This window comes from Trachypithecus francoisi, unplaced genomic scaffold (genome assembly GCF_009764315.1).
Source record: "Trachypithecus francoisi isolate TF-2019V2 unplaced genomic scaffold, Tfra_2.0 Lachesis_group18, whole genome shotgun sequence".
In the NCBI taxonomy this organism is placed as follows: domain Eukaryota; kingdom Metazoa; phylum Chordata; class Mammalia; order Primates; family Cercopithecidae; genus Trachypithecus; species Trachypithecus francoisi.
The window spans coordinates 65,439,329-65,452,206 of record NW_022681463.1 but is presented as its reverse complement, the minus strand read 5'-3'; the positions used below and the strand labels follow the sequence as shown (position 1 = coordinate 65,452,206).

Below are 12,878 nucleotides of genomic sequence, written 5' to 3'. Positions count from 1 at the left end.
TCTCCTCTTCTCAGTGCAGGAGAGCTGCCTTCCTCTGGCCCATTCTTCTCTTCTCAGTGCAGGAGAGCTGCCTTCCTCTGGCCCATTCTTCTCTTCTCAGTGCAGGAGAGCTGCCTTCCTCTGGCCCATTCTTCTCTTCTCAGTGCAGGAGAGCTGCTTTCCTCTGACCCATTCTTCTCTTCTCAGTGCAGGAGAGCTGCTTTCCTCTGGCCCCAGGCTATTCGTGGGGTCTCCACACCAAAATGGATTGCCTTAGTCTCTCTTTGGACTAACTCTTCTCAATTTATTAACATGCTTATGTTTTTTGCCTCTGGTAGAAAAACAAACCAACACCCTCTCAATCCCATGTCTTATAGCAAGTTCCTCCTTATTCTCTTAATAGCAATGCTTTAAAAATTGTGGTAAAACGTATAAAACATAAAATTTACCATTTTAACCATTTTTAAATGTGCTGTTCAATGACATTAACTACATTCACACTGTTGGCCAATCATCAACACCATCCATCACAGAACCTTTTCCATCTTGTGAAACTGAAACTCTGTTCCCTTGGACATTAACTCCCCATCCTCTCCCCCTACCCTCCCAGTCCCTGGAAACTGTTACTCTGCTTTCTGTTTCTATGAATTTGACTAGTCTAGGTGACTCATAAGAGTGGAATCATGCAGTATTTGTCCTTTTGTGACTGGTTTATTTCACTCAGCATAATGTCCTCAAGGTTCATCCAAGTTGTAGCAAACAACTGTGTTTCTTAGAAGAATATAATTTTCCCAGCTGCTTCGCATTTTTCACTTCCAATTTGCCTTCCAGCTCCCTACAATCTGGTTTGTCGTTATTATGCCACTGAAACTGCTGTCCCTGAGGTGACCAGTGGCCTGCTGGGACACGTTGTAAACCTTGTCGTACTTAACTTTTCAGCAGCATTTTACACTGTGGCCATTCCTTCTGGCTGTAACTGCCTTCCTTTGGCTTTTCTTCTATGATGCTGCTGGCTTTCTCGAGCTCCACTGTGGTCGGTTGTGTCCCCAGGATCTTCCCTGGATCCTCTTCTCTTTATGCTCTGTGCTGTCCCTTGTCATCTCAGCCATTCCTCCCAGTCACAGAGTAAAATTGTGATTATCCTCAAATTCTTCACAACCCAGTGAGAGACAAAAACTAAAGCACAGTTCTAGTGCATGGTGGCAGGGGCTGGTGGGAGCGAGCACCTTGCGCTTCTGGGAACGCAGAAGGGCAGCCCACTCGAAGGAGGTGGAGGCGGTTAGGAACGGCCTCCTCAGGAGTCTGCCTGACCTCAGATCTTTGGGGATGAGTAAGTATTGAGTTCATGGAAAACAACTGAGAAGAGCATCTCAGGCAGAGAAAACCAGCGTGTTCAAGGCAAGGAGATGTGCAAGAGCATGGCTCTCTTGAGAACTGCTAGTCACTCTTTTTTGGCGGAAACACTGGGTATGAGGGAGGGAGAGGGGAGGTCAGGGTGGAGGGGCAGCCAGAAAGCAAGAATCACTTTCCATCACTGAGACCGTGCTGGACATTATCCTGATGTCACTGAGAGACCATTAAAGAGTTTGAAGCAAAGAAGGTAACCTGATTGGATTTTAAAAGGTTGTCTGGCAGTAGAGAGTGGAATTGGAAAGCTAGTAGGGAACTGTCCCTTGAGAGGGGACTGTGACAGTGGGAAAACAAGGAGTGGGTGGATTCAAGGTAGAATTCAGAGGTGCATTCCGCAGGCCTGGTGATGGACCTGATGGTTCCCAGGTTCGCTTTAGGCAGAGGTGGCTTTCAGCCCGACCTCCTGACTCTTCAGTAATCAGGCACGCACCCACTCACGGTATGGTGGCTGATAGGAGCCCTCTGAGTGTTGTACTGTTGCCTCCAGGTCAGAAAAGGACAGTAGCGGCTTCTAAGCACTCTTGTCAGCCACATGTGGTTCAAGGGTCCCATGTTTTGCAGGCTTGTTCTGATATGAAATATGACCTTGGCATTGTGGCTTATCTTTCCTAAAGAGTTTAAAGCATTTTCACTTTATTTTTATCAAGAAATATATTTGAGAAAAACAGGAAATGGCCCAGGAAGGTCGCTAGCTAACACGAAGGCAAATGTAGCAGGTCAGATGGTTACCTTATTATTGTTCCTAAACAGTGGTATCTGCCCATCACTAATGTGGCTGCAATACAGCTCATTCCTGTAAAGCTAGAGTGAGGACCTGTAAGAGAGTCCATGGTGATTTAGATGTATTGTTGAGCTCTTCCTAAGTGGTAGGCTCATTCTGGGCCCTGGGAGGTCCCAAACACAGCAAGTCTCAGTTCTGGGAAAGAGATTTTTGTAAGGACAAAATGAACACCCTAAAGTTAATCCAGTTCCATTAAAGGGCAGCTTTGGAGGTCCCATCACTCCAGATCCAAACTCAGAAGCAGACAGGTCTTCAGTATGTGTCCAGAGTCATAGCCCTTCACCCCATCATTCTCTCTTACAGTACAGAAGGTCATACAAAAATGTGGGTTAATGAGGGAATCGACCTAGTAGTCATGCCCAGAGGCCAAAGCATAACATTTTTCTAATCTCTAGGGATTTAGGAAACTAGTTTTATGTTCTTATGCTCCCTCTACTGGTTTTCTTTCTGGAGCTAAATGCCAAATATCATAGTTCTTTGCCATTTCTGCAGAAAGTAGAATGTATTTCTATGAAAAAGTCAAAAACTGACTTAAACAGAGGAGTTGCTTTTGTTTTTCTTGTTTTGTTTTGGTTTTTTTTGAGACAGAATCTCGCTCTGTCGTCCAAGCTGTAGTGCAGTGGCGTGATCTTGGCTCACTGCAACCTCCATCTTCCAGGTTCAAGCAGTTCTCCTGCCTCAGCCTCCCGAGTAGCTGGGACTACAGGTGCCCGCCATCATGGCCGGCTAATTTTTGTATTTTTAGTAGAGGCAGGGTTTTACCATGTTGACCAGGCTGGTCTTAAACTCCTGACCTCAAATGATCCACCTTTCTTAGCCTCCGAGAGTATTGGGATTACAGGCATGAGCCACCGCACCCGGCCAAAAATCATATTTTGACCACTGGAAATTAATAGTGTTAATACAATCTTTTTTTCTTTTATTTCTAAGAAATTATTTTATTAGCATGAACATATCTGAAACAGGAGGGCTTGAATGTAAATCTGCCAAAGCAAACTAATTAATGAATAATTAAATGCAGACTTGTTCATGAGCTGTTAGGGGATTCATTGAAGGGAACAGTGTAACTATAACAAAAAAAAACTAAACAAACTAAGAAAGTCACAGTTCAATGTAAAGATGCAAGTTCATGTAATTTAGAACTTCAATTTTTGTTTATAGTGGAGACTCACACAGATCCAGTGTATATAAAATGCAGATCAAGAGATGTGAATTGTCATCCATAGTCAGTCATCCACTCTCTCTATATATGATGGTGCCAGGATATGTGGGTGAATAAAACAAGCATAATCTTTGCCGTTATCCATCTTCCAGCCAGCATGGAATGCATGCATTAGACCAATAGTTACAGAGAATTCATCCAAACATTATGAGTAGCAGGTGCTGTGGAGCCATGACGCGCACAGAGGCTTCTTTAGAAGCAGATAACAGAAGGTCCTCTCCTCTTGCAGATAATTAAAGGGAGGCTTCCCAAAGAAGTGTTTTGTTTTTGTTTTTGTTTTTTTGAGACAGAGTCTGGCTTTGTCACCCAGGCTGGAGTGTAGTGGCACGATCTCAGCTCACTGCAACCTCCATCTCTTGGGCTTAAGCAATTTTCCTGCCTCAGCCCCCTGAGTAGCTGGGATTACAGGTGCATGCCACCACACCCATCTAATTTTTTTATTTTTAGTAAAGATGGTGTTTCACTATGTTGGTCAGGCTGGTCTTGAACTCCTGACTTCAGGTGATTCGCCCACCTCAGCCTCCCAAAGTGCTGGGATTACAGGCGTGAGCCACCGTGCCCAGCCAGAAGGCGTTTAAAGGAGAAAAAGGAGTTACGTAGGTGGTAGGAACATTCCAGACCCGGAACAGCAGCCTAGAGTGGGAAAATGTTAGCAACCACCCAAAGGCAGGTGACCTTACAAGTAGTGGTAGGAGCTTCAGGCATTAAGTGATGAAGTTTAAAGAGAGTAGTGACATGGTTTGCATTTTAAAAAGCCACTGTGGCAGCAGTAGGTGGTAGATTGACTGGGAACAGAATGGATGGAGGGAGACTGTTTAGGAGGCTACTGCTGGAGGCTACTGCTAGAGACCCTCAGAAGGCTGACTTTGTTTGGACTGGGGGACAGCAGTGTGTGTGGAGACAAGTGGAGGAGGTTTAAGATCTGTTTGGAGAGCAGGGGTCAGCAGCATTTGGTAACTAGGGTAGTAGCAGTGACTCCCAAGGCTTCTGTGTGGAGCATGTATTGACTGGTGATGGCATTTCCTGAAACCTGGAGCACTGCTGGGAGAGCAGGTCTGGGAGAGAATAGCACTGTGCTTGAACTGAGTGGTCCCTGGGGTGGCCGCAAAGAGACAGCTGGCTGAAGAGTTATGGATCTCAGGAAGAAGGTGTCGTCTAGAGATGGAGGGTATTTAGCTTGACAAAAACCCTTGTCACTTCACCCTAGAGCAAAATGGAGCAATCAAAAGATCAGATATTGTATTCAACAGGCTCTTAGTCTCCTTTAGCCTCATGTTGGCCTGCACATATTACCCTTGAGGGTGTGGTGTGACACTCCCTCTGCTGAATTACCAGATCACACTCTGGGAAAGACAGACCTAGCAGTTTCCAGCCCTGATTTTGTAACACTTCACGTGATCATTCACTTTTGCAAGGTATGTGGTGAAAGTCTCAAAAAAATTAGTTCCCTAAGCATTTTGGTAATATATATTAAATTTCTAAAAATATTTATGCTCTCAGATTCATTTCTGTGTTTGAGATTCTCTTCTAACTAATTGAAAATGTGAACAAAGTTGTGTGTGTAAAAATGTTCATCTTGGAAAAATTTATACTTAAAAGTTGAGAAAAATCTAAAAATAGTTTAAATAAGATATATACGTGGGAGATATTAGCCAGCCACTAACAGTTATATTTATGAGAGTATATAATAGTATACATTGTATAATTATGAAAACTTTTATTTTAAAAGTATTTTGGCAATTTTTTATTTTGATAAAATACATATAACCTGAACTTTACCGTTTCAACCTTCTAAGTGTACAAGTAATGCACAAGTCAGTGACATAAAGTACATTCACAGTGTTGTATAGCCATCACCACTATCCATTTCCAGAACTTTTTCATCATCCTTAATAGAAGACCTGTGCCCACTAAAGAATAACTAGAAAACTTTATTTTTAAGAATTTAACCATTTTAATTTAAAAATTATTCTGTAGGTCATATTAGGGAGATCAAAGGAAGGGAGAAGCATAAAATGAAACGCTGAAAGGGACCAGAAAGATGGATTAACTTGAAATGAAGTCAAATGAAATGGAAGAAATGCTTTTTGTCATTTAAAATAGAAACACTGGAAAACCACAAGCATTGAAGCCCTGGGCTCTGCCCCCACTGTGGGTTGGGGTATGAGGTGGGTGTCTGTGCTGCCTGGAATGCAGGCTGGCTGAAGGTGGTTGACTTCCTCTGCTGCCAGAAGTGTTAGGAGAAAGAACTATACAGTTCATCAGGAAGGCCTATGTGCAGAGAGATGCAGGAAAAATTCCCTCAGAAGGGAGAGGCCATTTCCGTCAGCACCTCTCCCCACTGCATCTCTGATCCTTGGTGTCTTGCACAGCCTTCCCACCAGCCCCCATCCCAGGCTGTCCTGGCTGCCTCTTGCTTATTGTCCTCCTATTCCTCTCTGTCATTCAGTGCAGCAGATCAGTTGAGTAAACATTTATTGAGCACCTCCTGCATACAAGTCACTGTGTGCTATGCTGGAATACAAAGATACATAACCCAACTTATAATCCAACCAAGTTCAATATAGTGGGGTCTGTGTAACAATAGAGATATGCACAGAGACTGGAACCTCACCTGGATTGAAGGTGTTGGGAAGGCTTCCTGGAGGGAGAAAAAGTTACTTGGGTAATAAAAGGCAGGACAGGCATTCCAGACAGGGGAAGCAGTCACATATCCCGTAAGAGAGTGGCTCAACCAAACATAATGTGCATGCTCTTGTTGTTCTCAAAAGTAATCCATCATCTTATTGTTTTTTGGTGGGTAGAGTCTAAGTCTTATTTCATTGTGTCTGAGCCTAGCACAGTTCCTCCACATAGAAGAGGCTCAGTACAAGCTTGTTGAACTGATTTGAAATGAATGCTGTGATTTATCATTTATGGGCCAACTTTCAAATGACCTCATTGTTAGGACATTTACATAGAGCAGGCATAGGACCCCAGAGTTATTTACCCCCTACACCATCCTAAACTTCTCCTTGTCTTGCAGCTTTTCCTTCTATCTCTTCCACTCTGGGCCCTGGGAGGGCCTGATGAATATACCCTGACTTGCTTTAACCACATTATCTATTCCCCTTCCTAACTCTTTGTGTTATCAAAAACTCCCCTTCCTAGCCCTGGCCCCTTCTGGCCTGATATAATGTGGCAAAGCTAGAGACTGGTCTTGTTTTTAAGACCTTAATTGATCTCATGATGGCTGGGATAGCATAGAATAAGCTGGTCACTGCCTTAAGGCTGACTCAACAAAGGACATTGTCACAGAGATTGTATAGATGAGGTCTCCTGTACTGTAATCATAGCTGACATTTGTTGAGTGGTGCTTCCCATGTGCTAGGCACTGTTTTGTGTGCTTATATATATATTAACTCATTTAATCTCAACAACACTGAGGGTTAGGTACTGTTATCATCCCTGTTTTACAGATGAGACTTACGAGGCACATAAGCATTAAATAACTTGCCCAAGGTCCTATACCGAATAAAGATAGAACTGGGATTTAAGACTAGATTCTGGTTCCAGAGCCTGTACACTTATAATACCATATCCAAACTTTCTCTTCTATCCCATAAACCATCCTCATCCCATATTCCCAACAAAGAAGGCAGAGAGAGCTGGATCTTCATGGTGCAGTGTTTTTTGTTTTTCATTTTTTTTGTTTTGAGATGGGAGTCTCACTCTGTTGTCCAGGCTGGAGTGCAGTGGCGTGATCTCGGCTTACTGCAACCTCTGCCTCCTGGGTTCAAGCAATTATTCTGCCTCAGCCTCCCAAGGAGCTGGAACTACAGGCGCGCGCACCACCACGTCTGGGTAATTTTTGTATTTTTAGTAGAGATGAGGTTTCAGCATATTGGCCAGGCTGGTCTCAAACTCCTGACCTCGTGATCCGCCTGCCTCAGCCTCCCAAAGTGCTGGGATTACAGGCGTGAGCTACTGCACCCGGCCTCATGGTGCCGTGTTCTTAGATGTGTTCTTAGATGTGTAGGTGTATATTGGTCAGGGAAGTCTAAAGGTATCTGTCACCTGGGTCATGGTAAACCCTATTTCAATATTTCCATGTTGATTCTGACAGGATGAACAACCCTTACAATTAAGTCTTTTTAACTGAGTCTAGTAAACCTTTCTAATCATTATTTTTACCAGTGCCCACCATTATTAAATCTGATCATGATGCCTTAAAGAACCTGAGCTACCCATTTCACATGTTATATAGGAGAAGTCAAACACTTGCCACTTTTATCTATCCCCCCGGTTGGAGTGGCTTAGTCAGTCAAGCAAGACCATCTCAGAGATTGTCCTTGACATGGATATTCCATGACCGAAAGACGTGAGCAGTCGAACAGATGAAGGCATCACATTAACAATAGTAATCAGCCAGGCACATTCTTCCCATGCGCTAGGGACTGTTTTGTGTGCTTATATATTAACCCATTTAGTCTTAACTCATTTAACCTAATTAACCCATTTAATCTAATATTAACCCATTAATAGATGTCATATGCCTATTTAATCTGCCAAGAACAAAGCCAAGGGCATTTCTTTCATATTCTCACTCCTTCATTCAATCATTTGCCCATTTGTCCGGGCTTATTGAGTGCTTGCTGTAGGTAAGCCAGGCAGAATTCTAGGTTTTGGTGATCTCGTGGTGAACAAGCCACAGCTCCAGCCCTCCTAGAGCTTCTGTCCTACTGGGGCAGGAGACAATCAATTAAAAAAAAAAAAACAATAAGCAGGAGAGTGACGCGTGTAGTCAAGGAAGGTGTTTCTCAGGAGGTGACCTTTAAGCAAGAACTTGTGTGAAGTGGAAAAAATGATCTTTTATGTTTGCATTCGTCTGCTAATTCATTCATTCAGCAGACAATACAGTTTAACAGACAACACAGTGAGCGGCCTCGCTGGGTTTGGTTGCTGCTGTGGGGAATGTTGGTGGTCGGGGGTGAGGGCTGGGCTGCTTGTGGTGGCTAACCACATATGCACTGGGAGAAGCCATGTTTATTCTTACACGGGCAGGAGTGTATACCAGCAGCATAGGGGGCAGGTTTAGAAAAACGCTAGGAAGCATAATCCAGAATAGTAGAGTTTGGGGTTCCCCCTCCCTTTTTGATCTTAAAAAAAATCTTACTAAGAAGAGTCATATGACAAATAAGAAAATATTCTCCTGAAACAAATGTATGAGAGAAACTTCCCTGAAAGCTCTTAAAGTATAGCACTTCATTAGAACAAATGGATAATCTAAATAAGAAAAATATCAGATTCCAACAAATGAGAGAAGCTATTTTATGTTCTTTTCAGAATACAGTATTTTTTAGTAATGTAAAAAAATGAGTATTTCTGACATTCTTAAGTATTTGCAGGCTTTGTGCTCATCTTATGTGGAAAAAATTGTTGTTCTCAGTACATAAGGGTTTGATTTGCAAAGGGACTACCATAAAAAATCTATTATAATGTTTTATAGCCATACCACTAGAGTAATCCTAATAACCCACATCTGCACTGCACACTACAGTTTAGAGTGGTAGAGTGGTCCTATGTAATTGATCGAATTCTCACCACAACCCTATGAAGTAGGTAATGGCTGGGTTGATGTTATCATTCTTAGTAATAGTCCTAGTGGTCATGGTGTTACCATCATCTGCATTTTACAGTTGAGGAAACTGACATTTAAGAACATAAGTAGTTTTCCCAGAATCTGTAAATTAAAATTCCCAAAGAGCCAACATAATTTTAAATTCTGATAGTGTGGCCTAATTAAATCTGATATTCAAGAATAAAAAATCTAATTGAGCATTTGTAAACCCCATTTCCTTCTCATCTGTCATTGTCAGGGGTGGGAGGTAGGCAACAGTTAAGAAAATGTGGTTAATATTTCCAAACAGTGCAGTATTTTCCATACTTCTTAGAATTATGTCTCCCTTTTGAAGGTCAATTTATTGTCTTTTTTATTTTCTTTTGGTCTTTATAGTAATCGATTTTATGGTACATGAAATGTTGGTGAAAAATGCTTAAAGGGTGGGAATTTCCTGGGAGCCAATTTTTTTCTCTTTGGGTACTTATTTGTTTGTTCTTTCCACAAGAATTTATTGTATGCCAGGAACTGCATTCGATCCTGTCTCCGCTGCATTCACATTTCTTTGGTGGGCAAGAATCTTACCTTGTGACTGACGTCTGGTTGTGTCTGTCCTCTCAGGTGGGGTGACCGCTCTCTGTTGGGACCCAGTCCAGCGGGTGTTGTTCTCAGGCAGTTCCGATCACTCTGTCATCATGTGGGACATCGGTGGGAGAAAAGGAACAGCCATCGAACTCCAAGGACACAAGTAAGGCTGCTGGTGCTTTCATAAAGACTCTCAGCTGACAACTGGAACAAAGGAGTGCAGCTCAGTCTCTATGGCAGGATCTTAGCATGGGAAGGAACATGGCGGGAACACAAATACTGGCCACTTTGATTTATAACTGTGTAAAACTGTGTTTATATACTTATACCCCATTTTATTCCACAGAGCGTCTGAGAGTGCTTACAAAAACCATAAAATAAAGTAACGGCAGTGAATAAATAAAAGGTAAAAATTAGAACTGGGAAGAATATAGCAGTAAAAATTTGAGTGAGGAAAAAAAGAGCTTAAAAATACAAGCTGTGAAGGCTTAGAAAATTTATATAATTGAGTTCAAATGTGGCTTCAGGCTCCTTGGCAGCATACGGAAAAGAGAAGAGGTAAGATCCTTCACAGTACATTTTGTACTTGACCAAATATTTATTGAGTGCTTGCCTTGATTCATGTCAGGCTCTTCTTCCTTAAGGGATAGGTTTTAGGGGGCTGAGAGGAAGTACAGAGAAAGCCTTGCATTTCCTTGGAGCAGTTCTCAAACTTTGCTGGGCACAGAGAATCTCTGAGGAATTTGTGAAAAGATGCCCGGTCCCTGTCTGTTAAGATTCTGGTTGCCATCCAGAGCTGTGTGGATCTGTGCTTTGACAAGCTTCCCAGGCAACTCCCCAGTGGTGACCCTCAGCCCACACCCTGAGACGCCCTGCTGTCCCTGGGGGCAAAGCGTAATCTTTTTGCATAAAAGAATGTTAGATCTGCTTTACAACTCTAGTGCTCATCTGAATTGTTTTTTGCTTGTAAAGTTTTCAAAACGATCTTGAACAACCCTTGACAGCCATAAACAATTGTTTGTAATGCGCCTATGAATTAACCGTTTTAAGCAACATTAGCTTTTCCTGTAAATCTGCTTGGAAACCCTAGTTTTAAAATATTCTCCTAAATAGTTAAATCTAGTTTGGAATTGTTGGACATAAACTAATTAAATTTTGGAGGACCCATGTGCAAATAACTGTTTTAGTTTTAGAATTTAGTGTTAGAGAAATAGCTATTAAGCCCTTCTTTCTCATAATGGAGAACAGAACAGCTGTCTGGGGTCACTCCTAGCTTGTGGGGCCACTCAGACCTTGTCATCAGTTCATTAGAGGAATCATTCCCTTATGTTTATCTTTATGACAAGAGAACACACATCCATGTCCTGTAGAAAGAGTTGACATCATCCATGTAAGAGAAGGAAAAAGGAAACCAGGGCCGGGTGTGGTGGCTCACATCTGTAATCCCAGCACTTTGGGAGGCTGAGGCGGGTGGATCACGAGGTCAAGAGTTCAAGACCAGCCTGGCCAACATGGTGAAACCCTGTCTCTACTAAGAATACAGAAAGTAGCCGGGCGTAGTGGCCCGTGCCTGTAATCTCAGCTACTTGGGAGGCTGAGGCAGGACAATCACCTGAACCCGGGAGGTTTTGAATGAAGATGACTCATATTTACTGGACTCATTCAGTTTAACTCCTAACTGGTTTTATGTGTACACAGTGGTTAATAAAGACTGCAAGCACTCTTGCACGATTTCATGCACCAGATGCTGAACTGCAGTAGTGCTTAACACCAGCATCACTGTGTGCAAAGGCCCCTTGACCTGAATGGAAAATGTGGGTCTGGGAAACTTACCCCTATAGTTTGTTAAGAAAGGAAAAACTATAAAGTTTAGATAAGTCTCTCAGTTCCAGAAAAACAAAACTTTAACAAATAGGTCTTTCAGTTTCTAAGTACAGACTTGTCCTTTTAGAAAATGGAATGAACCCTGCTTGGAGTTATGCTGATAGAATCGTGCCCTTAGAACGTGCACAGGTAAGCAGGCAGGCTGCTGAGATCAGGAGCCACTAGGCAGAAGTGGCTTTACACAGGATGAAGGGCAGAAGGCCTTTGCCTGGTGCTTTATTTAATTCAAGCTCAGTAATACGTAAAGTAAGCTCTGTGAGGGACTTCTTGTCATCAGATTTTAACCCCGGGGAGTGGTTCTCTGGTGTCACAGAGCCAGGAGAGTAAACTTCCTCAGCATCAATCACTATCACTCTGTTAGAGTGGATCTGAATGCCAGGGTGGGGATAGAGAAGCCTCTGGAGCCGCCGGAAGTAGTGAGATGGCATGGAAAGGTGGTTTCGGGATCATCTGGCAGAAAAGGAGACCACTTTCAGGCAGGCAGGAAACAACTTTCGCAGCCGCCATTCCTTTACCCTGAAAGCCAGCTGCTGGCATTCAGTGATTCTCATATTTGAGTAGCACCTAATATTTTGTGAAAGAACTTTCAAAACACACAGACTGCATTTAATCTTGGCAGTAACACTATAAAAGAGAGCTCAGATACCATTTTTAGAAGAGAATAGTGAGGTATTCAATATTAATATTCAATATTAAGCTCCAGCTGATAGCTTAGGTCTCTAAACCTTAATTGAGTCCAGCAGGGAGCTGCTTAGCACCTTTGATATATCCAGCCCTCAGTAAGGCACTGGGGATACTAAAGTGAACATTTATTGACTAACACATGGTCCCCAGCATGCCCGGTGATGTTTGCTGATGCTTAGGCCTCAAGGCTGCCCTTTGCTTTCCTACAGTTCCTGGTTTTCCTTCCACCCCCAGGGGCTGATGGTGGCCAGAGTTCCAAATCGGGGACATAACTGGTGAGCCTGGAAACCGGGGAGAGCAGACTGGCCTCCCCAGGATAGGGAGACTACCTTTCCTTGGTATGGAAATGTCCAGCCATTCTGTTGAGGGACAGCTGCACATGTCTTCTGTTCTGAGTTCCACAGCTTCTTACCATCCTTCAGCAACAGAAAATGTGACATTTTTATAACTAGCTCGATTTGGTGTGTAAAAATCCCATAAAGCAGAGAATGCTTTAGCACCAAAGAAAGTGACTGATGACAGTGAAACTGTTTCCAAGTCCAAGGGAAAAAAGCTAAGAAAGTATTTTTTTTTTTTTTTTTTTTTTGGAGGCGGAGTCTTGCTCTGTCGCCCAGGCTGGAGTGCAGTGGCCAGATCTCAGCTCACTGCAAGCTCCGCCCCCCGGGTTCCCGCCATTCTCCTGCCTCAGCCTCCCAAGTAGCTGGGACTACAGGCGCCCGCCACTTCGCCCGGCT

General features: G+C 43.0%; 1 protein-coding gene across 5 annotated transcripts in view; it reads left to right on the top strand.

Moving 5' to 3' along the window:
- The window catches only part of WDFY2 (WD repeat and FYVE domain containing 2), a 193,148-nt gene that overhangs the window by 155,688 nt on the left and 24,582 nt on the right, over positions 1 to 12,878 (top strand). For all 5 annotated transcript variants that reach the window (XM_033177648.1, XM_033177644.1, XM_033177645.1 and 2 more), the window contains one exon: positions 9,613 to 9,739. In XM_033177648.1, coding sequence (XP_033033539.1) covers positions 9,613 to 9,739 — 127 coding nt within the window. The remainder of the gene's footprint in view (positions 1 to 9,612; positions 9,740 to 12,878) is intronic.